At 34.0% G+C, this 14082-nt stretch overlaps 1 protein-coding gene across 1 annotated transcript; it reads right to left on the bottom strand.

The window, feature by feature from the left end:
- Positions 1 to 10034: 10034 nt before the first annotated feature.
- Positions 10035 to 13650, bottom strand: LOC147070948 (uncharacterized). The gene is made up of 2 exons (XM_085948706.1): positions 13557 to 13650; positions 10035 to 11915 (listed from the first exon to the last, which is right to left on the bottom strand). The coding sequence occupies exons 1-2, from the start codon at positions 13566 to 13568 to the stop codon at positions 11457 to 11459; spliced, it is 471 nt and encodes a 156-aa protein (XP_085804832.1). The 5' UTR covers positions 13569 to 13650; the 3' UTR covers positions 10035 to 11456.
- Positions 13651 to 14082: the final 432 nt, after the last annotated feature.

Below are 14082 nucleotides of genomic sequence, written 5' to 3'. Positions count from 1 at the left end.
ACATGTGACACTGTTTATTTATAATACTATTAGGCATTAAATGTGATCGATTCAGCGGTCGAAATGGAAAAGTTTACGAACCGGAGCGCTCGACCAATTTTCTGAAGATATTTACATAGTCATCAAATCGTATGTGTATTTTATAAAAATGAGTGTGTCAGATTTTCTATTCTATGGCCTATCTAGCTCAGACGGTCAACATATTTTTTCCACGAGACGGAGCGATAGTTTTACAAATTTCACGAGCCGAACGGCGCTCCGGTGCGTTCCGTTCCATTTCGAGCCCTGGATCGATTCAAAAGTAATTGTACTTACATTAAAGTGTTACCATCATGCATTTAAGGGTTAACAGTAGTGGAAAATTTTCTGCTGCATCTTTGCTAGAATATTAAGTTGATAGCGATTTAGTGTTGCATCGGAAATACGAAGCGCAATATTGACATTCATTCGGTTTCTCTATTTAGTTTTTATTACTGACATGACCTAAAAAGTCTACTCACATGAACAGGTAGCCAAAAATCCGTACAATTTAAGTGATTATAGTGCAAAACTGAGGCAATGTTTGTATTTTATGTCTAAGACCAGATTGGCATTTGAAGAATAATAATATTTGTGTATTTAATTTTCTAAATAAAAATTCGCTTGAAGGTTTTGACGTAATATGCATTTTAAAACTGGCGACAATATCTACTGTTTGCGGCCGGCGGTTGGGAAGCACTGAATTAAGTCATCGAGTTTTTTTTTTCCATTTCTAGAAAATGTAACAGCAACAAGTGACAAAAGAAATGGTAGTATAATCCAGAGCAAATTTAGCTTTTTTATTTTGATACTACCTCAGACGTGATACTAGCATAGTCTCGATAATCGTGTTATAACCGAAATAGTTATTCACTAACAAATATATTGTACATACCTACATAACTTGAAAAAACCCCACAAATATTTATTATTTTTTATTCGACCATGTCCGATCATAATAAGATCATATTATGGGCCTCCACAGAGTAGAGGTTTGTATTAACAGATTTTTGTTTTTACGAGCAATGGATGTCAGCCACTGGCTCAACCCAATCAGCCGGCGCTCCGTTGGCACGCAAGTCAGACGATTTACAGTCTTCGGACTTTTTTTCGCGTGGAGCACCCCAGATCTGCGGACTTTTAAATCCGCAGACCAGGCTCGTTGGATTTCAAACATGTTTGATATTTTACTCTCCGAGTTGCCAGACTTCGTCCGTCGATCACTATGCAAATTCGATTTGACATTAATACGCGATCATTCGGACCGAAAAAAATCTGTAATTGTTTTAAACATTTTCATTGAATAATTTGTTAATTTACACATTAGAAAATGAGAGATTTATCAATTATTTTTTTATTTGTATTTATGAAATTCATAAAATAAAACGTAAAACTTGTGCTGTTTTCACTGCTATATTATTTTATGCAAGTCTACATATAAATAACACAAAATTATAAGATTTTCGGAAGACATTACGATAATCGCAACTTTTGACTTTTGACAGCTCGACTTTTTTATTCGTTCGTTGATCAGTAGCAGAGCATAGACAAATCGGACGATTTATTGTCCTCGGATTTTTCGCTCGGCAATGGAGCGCTGGCGTTAGGTCCATACTCTTACTCATACACAAATTGTAAAATAATATGTGTATTTGTATATATATTTGAAATATATATAATAGAAAAATCTTGAATGTTATATATTCCGGCCAATGTGTCTTACGAATTTAGCAATCTGCGCCCTATCTAATGACGATGAAATTAACTAATAGTCATGCAGTTAAGGCGCTTCACATAAATTATGTCCTTAATATTGGCGACTGGGTTTTTGTGGTTTGAATCAAGATACCAATAATAAGTACTTTCCTTGACTACTAGCCAGCATCAGTATATCTCAAAAATTTTGCATTAACTTATTTGTCTTGCTAATAATTTAATAAACTATTTTTGAACGCTTCGGTTGTATGACTATTACAGTTAATTATTATGATAATTATAATATATCGATAGATATAAAATTACAAAAACGAAATTTATGCTATACAATATCGATAGATTACTTCAGTCTAACTATACAATAAACGCATTGAGACAATTGATAAGTTTGTCTACCTTGGATCACAGATTCATACGAGCGACGACATTGATAATAACCCTTAACAAGTGAAAAAAAATCTGTACATACCTATATCAAGAGATTCCTAGAAGTTACAGGCATTTGAGCGTATTATCTTGTGAAATATCTATGGTCTTAGCCAGCGACATTACCGAGCTATTCATTATTGAAACTGCAACCGAGAAATAAGTCTGAGCACTCGATGAACGGCGAATAGTTCCTATGTTATCGCACACAGGTCTACGAAGTCGAAGCCTGGACATTAATGGAACGGATCATCAGAATATTTGATGCTTTTGAGATGTTTGTTGATTATGTCGCATTACAGTTTACATGCGTGTGTTGCGACAATTGTGAGTTGACTCGCGGTGCGGTGCCGTTACTGTCGTTGTAATGACGATGTGAATATTAATTTTCCAAATATCAATGACATTATTAATGGACAACGCACTCAGTACAGTAGCTAGCAAGTAAATTCGCGCATAGCGACATTCGCACATGTATAGGTAGACGTCACGCAATTTCCATTATGCGATATCACGCAGCGGGACTTTATAGTAATATTACCTTTATTGTAATGGCGTTAGAACAGTGGTTCTAGTATCAATGTTCATTTGATCGAACCCGTTCGAACCGAACCATTCGGCAGACCTGACAAAAAGCATCGGGAATTTATAGCAATATCACCTTTATTGTAAATGGCGTTAGAACAGATTATGCCATTCGGCAGACCCGACAAAAAAATGAGTGTAATTTTTTTCCAGATGCTTCGTCCATATTAATGTCGTTGCCAAATATAGATCCAAGATAATATAATTGCTATAATCTATCTAGCGTGGCTGCCAGCGATGCCCATTTGACATTTCTTACCTCGAGATACTTAGTATCCTGGAATGCGTTTTTATTGAATTTGGAGGTGTAATGTTAGCCCACGTCCACGATGGCCGCGCGGCTTAAGCATCGGCATAATATAACGTTGCGGGTCCCAGGTTCGATTCCTGAGTCTTGCAAGTACACATATTGTTTTTCAATTTGTGTATGAGTCACAGTATGGGCCTAATAGGTTGAGCAAGTGGCTAATATCCATTTCACGTAAAAAAAAAATCTGGGGGGGACATGCTCGTCGAAGGTCAAAATTGAGTTTTTATTGTTTTTTCAAACCATGATCCTGGACACTCCTTAAACGTTGTAGATAATCTATTTATATAATTTTGAAGCCTTATTATCCTTTATAGTTATTTTAAACATTTGATGACTGCATAAAGTATTTTTGTTACATAAAATAGTATTCTTTTAAACCTCTCGCTCTAATGTTTTAGAATATAGTCATATTTCGGTACATAACTGTGCAGTGGTGTTAAGATTTTTTACATTTATTAATTTTTAGACGCATTTATAAAACCATTAGTATAATTTATTACGAGATAATTTTTGTAAAATATTCACGATAAAAAAATATATTGATAATCTCTGTGATCCCAAATTTGACAAGAATTAGGCATTTTATTATTCAAAAAATGGGCAAGATTAACACATTTGAAGATAATTCTAAAGATACTAATTATAAGCTATGTCTTTGACAATTCAAGTGTGATAAAGATCTTATGAATAATGATTGCTTTATAATAATTATTGACCTAAGAATAAGGTAGCGTTTTTTTGAAATACGCCATTTCTTTTGTCATTCCCCAGCGGTTAAGCTACAACATACGGCCGTAGCCATAAATTTACAAACTATAATTGAAGTAGGGAGTAAAATGATATTGACGCGCGTGTTTGAACATGTACCGTTTAAAATAAAATAAAAAAAAATTCGGTTAGGTACATGTTCAAACACGCGCGTTAACATAATTTTACTCCCTACTTTAATTATAGTTTGTAAATTCATGGCTACGGCCGTATGTTGTAGCTTAACCACTGGGGAATGACAAAAGAAATGGCGTATTTCAAAAAAACGCTACCTTATTCTTAGGTGAATAATTATTATAAAGCAATCATTATTCATAAGATCTTTATCACACTTGAATGGTCAAAGACAAACCTTATAATAAGTATCTTTAGAATCATCTTCAAATGTGTTAATCTTGCCCATTTTTTGAATAATAAAATGCCTAATTCTTGTCAAATTTGGGATCACAGAGATTATCAATATATTTTTTTATCTTGAATATTTTACAAAAATTATCTCGTAATAAATTATACTAATGGTTTTATAAATGCGTCTAAAAATTAATAAATGCAAAAAATCTTAACACCACTGCACAGTTATGTACCAAAATATGACTATATTCTAAAACATTAGAGCGAGAGGTTTAAAAGAATACTATTTTATGTAACAAAAATACTTTATGCAGTCATCAAATGTTTAAAATAACTATAACGGGTAATAAGGCTTCAAAATTATATAAATAGATTATCTACAACGCTTAAGGAGTGTCCAGGATCATGGTTTGAAAATTCAATAAAAACTCAATTTTGACCTTCGACGAGCATGTCCCCCCTTAATACAAAACCTCCACTCTGTGTCATTGGTGTAGGTCTATATGATCTTATTAGGATCGGACATGGCAAAAAATATGTTAGAATAGAGCTGCCGACGGAAAACGGTACGCGGGGAGAGATAAATGGCTTTATGACATACCGAAATAATTATTGCAAGTGACTGGAGTAGGTAATCGTCTGACAGAGCAGAATGAAGAGGTCTGTATGACGTAACCAAAGTTTACACTAAGTTGTAACCTAGGGGCGGCAGGTTATATGAAAGTATGGTGAAACAGGCAAGTATGGTGAGGCAGGCTAGTACGTTATAATAACTAAAGTAAATCCTCCGTGATGCCCTGCATTTTTTTTTATCGCGTCGCTATTTCTCGTTAGTTGTTGGATATTGTTGGCTTGCTTCATTCAGTTGTATGAGAAAGCCGATTCCTTTCCCCTCTTTTTATTTAATACTTCTATAGTTGTAACACTAGAATAATAAGTGTTGGCCTATTTTCCTGGGCCTTTACATACGACCCTCAGTCGGTTGAATCTAGTCAACGGTTGAACAATCCATAAATATGTGAACAATAATAATACATTTCGATAACTAATCATTTGACGAAACGATCATAATAACCGGGGTTTTTTTCTGGTTAAATGCAATGTTAAAAGTTTGCTAATGTAATGGAATTAACGCAATCGCCACTCGCTAAATAAAATAATAATAAATTTACTTCGATTCGGCCATTTCGAAATGCTCTGTAGAGCAGAAAACTCCAATTCACGGCACTCGACACCAAAGTTGGTCAACACTTTGGCGAGAAAAAATAGTTCAAGATCAAAACTTTAATAGAAATTTAAACCTTTAATGACTGTTCTATTATTTGTAATATATCGTCCCCTCCAGAGCCAAATTAGGGAATTTGATTAGCCCGGTAAAGACGAGAGTTAAAGAATACAGCGGAAAACACATTTTGAAAATACCTGATATACTGGATTATTTGTTAGTTTGGGTTAGTTTAGGTTAGGTTGGGTTAGGTTTGGTTTGGTTAAACTAACAAATAATCCAGTATATCGGCTATTTTCAAAATGTGTTTGCCGCTGTATTCCTCATAACCGAACTGTACAAAAAAAACTTATTATACAAAACAATCATTTTAAGCCACCACAGTAAAATCAGACTTGCAAAATTAATTATTAATTATCAAACATAATACACGTAATAGCATGGGTTGTATTGAAATCAGTTAATTAGGATCATGGCCCCCACATCCTAAAGCGGCCGCCCTACCAATCGCTAAGTTTAATGGCATAATATGTGACTCTCAACAGAAGCGTTTTCAAAATTGTGTAGAGGTAAAAGTAAGGGCCTTCAGTGTATTTTTAGCGTTTTTCTTTTTGTAGTTTTGATGCATTTACTTGAGTTATGGAGATATTGAGTATCAACACAAAACAGACAAAAATTGCACCGTACAATTTCATGATGTGTAATAGAGCCGCAGGCGACTTTTTTTATTATGAGATCAAATTCGTGATGTGTGTTTATCTCACATATCTGATCTACCTGACACGCCGGGCCCCCCAGATCCTGGGCCCCTAGGCTAGAGTCCTGTCAGCCCCCACCCTTGGGGGGGCCATGATTATGGTATACTTTACTAATACGATTTTTACTTTATTATTGGGTCTACAATCCGATTTTATGATTCTTGGCCGGCTCCCGAAAGAGATTTCTGTTTTCTTTTTATTTTTACAAGAAATGGATTTTAGCCTCTTGAGTCTTGGTCAATATATTAGGTCCAAGGTCAGAATCCAAACATAATAAATATTGAAAAATAATCTGGATCCAAACATTTGTGAATTCTTCAGGCGTAGGATGCAAGTAGGGACAAGTGATCCACGGCAGGAGATTGAAACGAAGACCTTTTTGGATACGACTCTTTCTACCAACATTTTTTTAAATAACCATGCCCTTTTTTTCGTACAACATGGTTCAGATAGATAATTAGGTACATTGAGTTATTTAGATATTTACATTTGTGGTTCTGATAATTTAAAAATGCTCAAATACAGTTTTTAGATGAAGTGTGCAGTTAATCATGTTATTCTTCGTTTATGTCTTTAATTTTCTTTATGACCAGAATTACATAATATTGTGTGTAGTGTCATTGTGTTATATTGTTGTTTAATATTTCGTGAGGTGTTTGGAGGTACATTTCCTGATTATGATAATCCATATTTTTTCTACACTCGAGATCTGTTTGTATGTCCACTGATCATAAAATTTGTTAATGCTTATGATTTGTATCCATTATGCAAAGCAACTGTTTACAATTTAATTGAAGTTAGCCTTTTCAAACGCCTTTTCACATTTTGAAAATCTTACTTTGGGTGACGGCACCTGTTACCCAGGGGCATCTGAAATCTTAATTCGGCCCTAGTCCTCCGAACAAAAATGAACCAAAATTAATGCAAATAACATTGTTTATTAGCACCGATTTATTGCAAGATATTTACAATACATATTTTAAATTTCTCTTGCTGTTGAGTAGATACTTATTAATGATTTTTCTTGTGTAGGTCGTTGTTTAGTGTTTATTTGAAATTTTACGAATAAATGTGTTATTTTTATATACCTACTTATATTTAATTTAATTTTCACTAAAATGAATGCAGGAGTGAAAGTTTTTTTTTTATTAAATTCTTCAATCATATACCTAACTACTATGGTTACACGCCATCTTACAATGCATATATACCACAGCGAAACAACATTATTTAAACAGTATTATTAATTAGTCGTCATTAGATAGGATGCTCGTAGCATAATTGGTTAATACACAGTTTGGCGCGACACCAATGGTTATACGGGTTCAAATCCAGTCGAGTTTTGTATTTTTTCAAAAATGATTTTTTCTAGTGGGTATATATCTGAGGTGTTTTCAAGTTATGTATGTTCAATGTATGGAATGTAACATTCTCTAAATCTTGTGAATTATTCATTGAATAAAAGAAATGATTTATTAAGAATTGTTTAGTTAAAAATAACATAATATTACCTATATAATAAGCTTTTATGAATATAGTTTATGTACATGCCACAGAATAGATAAATAACTAGAGTTCCAATAGGCTATAACCGCAATACACTACATTTTGAAGCAGAGTTTTGAATGTGTGAGTGTTCTACGAAAATGAAACACACATTATAGACCTGCAATAGTGTGTATATTTCAACCTTCACATACACCAATATTGAATGAGCGTCAGTGCATAAACCGAGAGCAGTTGTCAGACCGAAAGATACGCTTGAGATCGGTTGCCTGTTACTCCACACCCGTTAGGTATTCCAATTCCCATTAATTCTGCGTTCCCTGGTATATATGTGCACACACTTTTTTGGTGCTTATTCCTAAGTGAAATATATAATATATTATCGGTATTCGGTACTGATAACAGTGATAACACGGGCAAAGAAATAGTCTTAGTCGGTCATTAGCTATTTGATGTAGATTTTGATGATTTGTTTAATTACTGGTTTATATTTTAAATGTATCTCAATCTTTATTTAAATCATTCTACGATTGAAATCTTATCTTTGATTCAGCGACCAAAGATTTCTTTTAGCTTAATAATTTTTATTTGCACATGTTTAGAAAACCGATTCCTTATTTCCTTTTTTCTAGTGGATTTTAAATATATAAATTACTTTATTATTTAATGAATAATAAACAAATAACAAAGTGTAATATCCGGTGTTGATATATAAGTATTGAAATAGAAATGCGTTCATCAATTAAATAAAAAAAGTCATTTGAAACAGTGATAGCAGTGTTGCCAACCGCCATTCACAAAATTATGCCCGATAAAGTAAGAAAATAGGGCAGAAAAAAATTGCTAGATTTTTTCAAAATTGAAAAAGTGTGTAGGAAATAGCATTTCAAAAAAATGTGAACACTTATAAACATCGTTTTTAAAAGAATAAAGATCGAAAAGAATTTAGAATTTTACAATAATTAAGTAAGTACTTAATAGAATAGGTCATCAAATTAAAAATTAATGCAGGTAAGAAATTTAGTCGTCATTTTGTATGAAACATTTCGTGTAATAATTATAAGATTCATACATATTATTATTAGTCTGTTTTAATTTACCTGTCTGCAACGCAGCGCAAGACATGCATAATTCGCATACATGCTATATATCTGTCTCCGAATTGAACACACTGAACGCATCGACACAAATGTTGACAGGTGGCACTGCCACTTTGGATTTTTTCCTAATAAGATATATTGTACGTAAGACCAGTATGTTGATTTTTAAGCAAATATGGTGTACTATTCCAGCTTTATTACGAGAAGTTTTAAGCTGTTTTCGGTGTCGAAAAACGCTAGATTTAACGCCATACGCCAGATGAAAATTTTGCAAGGTAGATGTTTATTCAAAAATGCTAGACCTTGCAAGAAAAACGTTGGTAACGATGCGTAGTAGATAAGGACACGGTTGGCTGATTAATGTGTCCTATGTTTTCTTATGCAAATTCTCATACAATTTCACGAAAATAGATTGTTTTGAAGATGTATTGTTAGAATAATATGTCAAACTCTTAATTTTGTTAAGATTGAATGAATTTCTTATGAATATCAGTATCAGTTAATCAGTTGATATGAACGCGTTAATCAATTTAAAAAAATCTGTGAAACCCTGATAAATAACGACACGATTGACTAATTGATGTGTTCTCTATTTTTCTATATAGAGTCATTGATAACTTAAGATGTCGGTTCATCTGAAAAATGGAAACCAGAAACCTAGTGCTGAGGAAACAATTTATTTGGGGGAATCATGCGAAATGACCAAAAATATATACGACTTTTACACAGGAAGATAGAAGATACGTATTTATTGGTTGAGGAATCAGAACTACCAAAGCATAATATAGTAATTTTGAGAAGAAAACTAATCACACTATCAAGGATTACTGGATAGATGTAGGTATGTCCGGTTTTATATGTTTTGAGAAAATTGAATTTGAAAGATTCGAGTAGATTGAAAATCAGCTGCGAAACGTATAGGTATATTTGAATGATACAATATGATTGCAAATAGATTTAATTAAAATATAAATAAATTAAAGTATACTGTAGACGGGAAAAATTTAGGTAAAAAACTAGGCATATGATTACAATATCTGTGCAATAAGCCGTAGATAATATTAAAAACAGCAATAATTATCTATAACAAAATATGTCTAAAAAGTCTATGACATTTGAATTTTATTTAAAAATAATTATCTACTACTTATTCGAATTTCGAATTTCATTGCTTAAAACAAGTTCAGTTCATTTATTATTACTAATTATGACGTTTTCCCAATTAAGATTAAAATAAGTAAAAACACACATTGTTTGTATTTTATATATTTCTAAATTTTCAATGAAGACGAAAGCGTAACCAAACTGTTACAACCGCGTTACAACTTGTTACAAGGTGACACTATTTCGCATTTATCTAATAAAGTAACATTTATTTTTTTAATAACCGACAAATTCCATCAGATATTTATGAAATAATTTAATTACTATTTATTAGAAATTTAATGATTTGTGAATGACAAAATGACAGCATGAATTATTTATGATTAAATGACGAATAAACGTTATGCAATATAATTCAAATTATTGGACACAATATTTGCAAATCAATTATTATAATACAGATCAAATCTGATTTTTAAACTAGCGTAGAAAAATCAATGTTTAATGTAAGTTTTTTTTAATGTTTTAATGTAGATTTACGAGCCTTAAATACAGTCAAATAAAAGTGTTAAAACATACAAAGGAAAGTGCTAAAATTGATGGCATAAAGTTGATTTTATGGCATTGCATTTCTAAAGCGAAATTTAACACCTGTGGATAAAGTGTGTGCCAGTTTAATATGGTAATATTGTGCGTGAGTAGATGGTAAGTTTAGCTTTAACAATAAACGCACAGAATAACCCCATTACATGACGTAAGGTTTGTTCGTTATTATTTTATTACAACACATCAGGATCAAATGGGCCTCCCCAAAATGGAGGTTGTATTGATAGATTTTAGTCTTTAAGAGAAATGTATTACATCACGTGAATCATATCTGGAAACTTGTACGTATGCAGTTCGCCTGTGAAATATCGTATCGAAAATATATGACCGTATATTAAATATCGTCCAACCTCTTTGGGTCGTATAGTACTGACATCAAATTCATGTCTAAATAAAACACGGTTCTTGTCGGTTTACACTTTACAGGAAGCCAGCAGCAAACAAATTTTGAAAATAGCTGGTATACTGGATTATTTGTTAGGTTCGGTTAGGTTTTCATTCTTGAATTCATGAATTTTGCCAAAATCACCTATACAATATTGAATCTAATAAAAATGGAGACCGTATAGTATACGGTCATCGTTTTCCGATAAGAAAGTTCACGGCGAACTGTCCCACGGTGAAATGTTTTATGTACAATTTACATGTAACCCACGTGAATATGTTAGACCCGGGATCCACGACGTTATAAGCCGACGCGTTACCATTCGACTCTGCCACCGTGGGCGTTCAGTATTTATAATGTGTATTATATTATTTTTATCTCTCGATTAAGACAATATATTAGAATATTATTAGGTAACGGGTAAATCTAAATGATTTAATGTCCTTTCAATCATGTTGACACGGTAAAAGATATCTTTGTAATGATTAAATATATTGTTCACTTAAAATTCACAAATTTAGTATCGGGCTTGGGGGATAATTATTAAATTAATTTTAATTGCATAACATTTTTCTTCATAAGGCACTCGATTTAAGACCTAATGCAAATAAGGCAAGCCATGTCCAAGACCAAGATATGGTGATGAATACCCGAAATGAGACACTGGAGCGATGGTCTTGGAAATAATCGGAGCGTGAAGAGAAGGTGCGTATCCTAAAGGTGATGCATAGCTGACTGGAGCGATTGGGGCGACTGTCTTCGCGATGTAAGGAGCGTGGAGCGCCGGAGCAGCATAGCTATGGGCCAGGGGGAGACCAGCGTGGGCCAATGGAAGGCCGTGGCCTAATCCGAGACCATGGCTGTATCCAAGGGGAGCTCCAGCGTATGGGTATCCGGAGTATCCTCCCAGAGGGAGACCACTGTAGCCGAAGCCGTTATATGGGCCGTATCCACTATATCCACCATATCCACCGTAACCCAGGCCGACTACCCCGCGCTTTTCTGTCTTCTTCTCTTCCTCGGCGGAGCACATGGCTACGAGGACCAACAAGCAGATCTGGAAATAATTTAAAAAAAAATCATTGAGATAGGTAGCATTTATAACAGTAAGTATTTTGTTACCATGTTCGATCCTAAGAAAGCAACCTCTGCCTCACCTAACCTTTAATGTCTTTAATGTCAAAACATTAAATCTATGAATCATTCATAAATATTTTCGCTATAACAGAGAGAGCTTAATAAACTAAATTTAAATGAAAACAAAACGATAAAATAATATGTAATAAAATAAATAGATTCATTTAAAAATTACCGTTTTGTAACGTTTTTTATGAAATGTGAATTTACCTTTGATTAAATTGAGACTTTTTTAGATACATATTATTGATAATTATTATTTATTATTTGAAGGAAGCACACAAGAGTACGCGATGTGATAGAAGTCGCTAAGCAGGTGAAATGGCAATGGGATGAAGATATCGCTCGGCGAGTGGAGGTGCACTAACAAGGTGCACTAAACGCCCACAGGAACGCCCTAAAATCCGCAGGATGAACTAAGTCATAAAGTTTGGTGGTGTACGTGGCAACAATGAATTAGGGGCCTAAAAGAGTTGAGGGAGCTAGGGGTGGCCTTCATCCAGTAAAGAATCAACCCCAGCTGATGATAATGATTATTGATTAATAATAAACGCCCACGACGACCGAGCGACTTGCGCGTCGGCTTATAATGTCGTGGGTCCCAGGTTCCAATCCTAAGTCTGGCAAACACACATATTGTTTTTCAATTTATGTTTGGAGTCAGGGTATGGACCTAATAGGTTGACCAAGTGGCTAACATCCATGTCTCGTAAAAAAATATTAATACAAACCCCCACTCTGTGGAGGCTCATATTATTATGATCTTATTAGGATCAAACATAGTCAAATAATAATAAAATATGATAATATACTTTAAAATACACATTATTTCAAATTGCAAGCTTCATATTTTTCCGCTAGGTGCCTGTGGTTGGCACCTTAATTATTAAATTATAAAATTTCTGACTCTGAAGGCAAGAGAGCGGAAGGCAATTGATGCCTTTGAGATGTGGTGTTGGGGCCGAATGCTTCGTATTTCTTGGACAGAACACAGGACGAACCAGTCAATCATCCAGAGACTACAGATTATGGAACGGCTCTCGACAATATGTCTGTGACGCTTTCTGCAATTTTTTGGACATATTGACCGGACAACCTGGAGAGACTGGTGATTTTGGGTGGCCTCCAGAGAAGGCGAAGCAGAGGAAGAGCGTCTGGAGCGACCAAGTGACAGAGCTGACTGGGGGGCACAATTCATTCTACCCTGAGAGAAGCAGAAGATGGAGAAGGATGGAAAGTCTTGTCGCACAAAGGATGATAAAATTAAAAAGTGGTTACGATCCTAAGCCATGAGTGTACGACCAAGAAGAAGAACATTTCGTATACGAACTAAATCACCAATTAAAAGGGTGTTAGGTACCTACTAAAATTTGACATTTTGAATATATTTTTGATTTATATTGTATTGTTTTCGTGTTGTTTAATTGAATACTAGAAAATCTACACCGTTCTCAATTCATGGATACCGGATCAAAACTTTTAGACGATGTCGTAATAATTATTAAGGGTAAACAATCCCTATAGAAATATAAATGTATATTTAATTTATAATTATACTTACAAAGAATTTCATTTTAATATGTGGATTTGATAGTACTTAACAAGAGGACTGTGGTAATTACAGATATTACTGTAAGAGATAAACTGAGCGACTTAAGTAAGAATGGATTGCCGGTCCTTTATATAGCGAATCGAAACAGTAGGTCCAGAAAATAACGCATATGACCACACCCTAGTATATATAGCTAGTACATCTCGTTAGATATAAGACAATCAAATACAATATCACCCTTCCATTCGGATTTCGAGGCATTGGTATTATCTGCCGGCCGGCGTGTTACTTCATATCCTACGGCAGGTGAGATAAACCTTTCGTTAATTAACTAAACCCCGATATGCATATAAGATCGAATTACGTTAAATCAAACTATAGTCAAAATGACATGCATAGACCAAATTTTACGACAGTTACAAAACTCTTAGCCGGGTCGCATACCTAAACTCGTTTCGACTGCAACACGTCGAATATGTCGATGTCATTTAATGTACTTCCACACAGTTCGAATGCGAAATTTTAGTTTGAAAAA

This window comes from Rhyacophila brunnea, unplaced genomic scaffold (assembly GCF_057557595.1).
Source record: "Rhyacophila brunnea isolate RB1 unplaced genomic scaffold, BYU_Rbru_1.0 scaffold_21, whole genome shotgun sequence".
NCBI classification, from domain to species: Eukaryota; Metazoa; Arthropoda; class Insecta; order Trichoptera; family Rhyacophilidae; genus Rhyacophila; species Rhyacophila brunnea.
The sequence above is the reverse complement of the archived record's forward strand: the minus strand, read 5'-3'. Positions and strand labels throughout refer to the sequence as shown.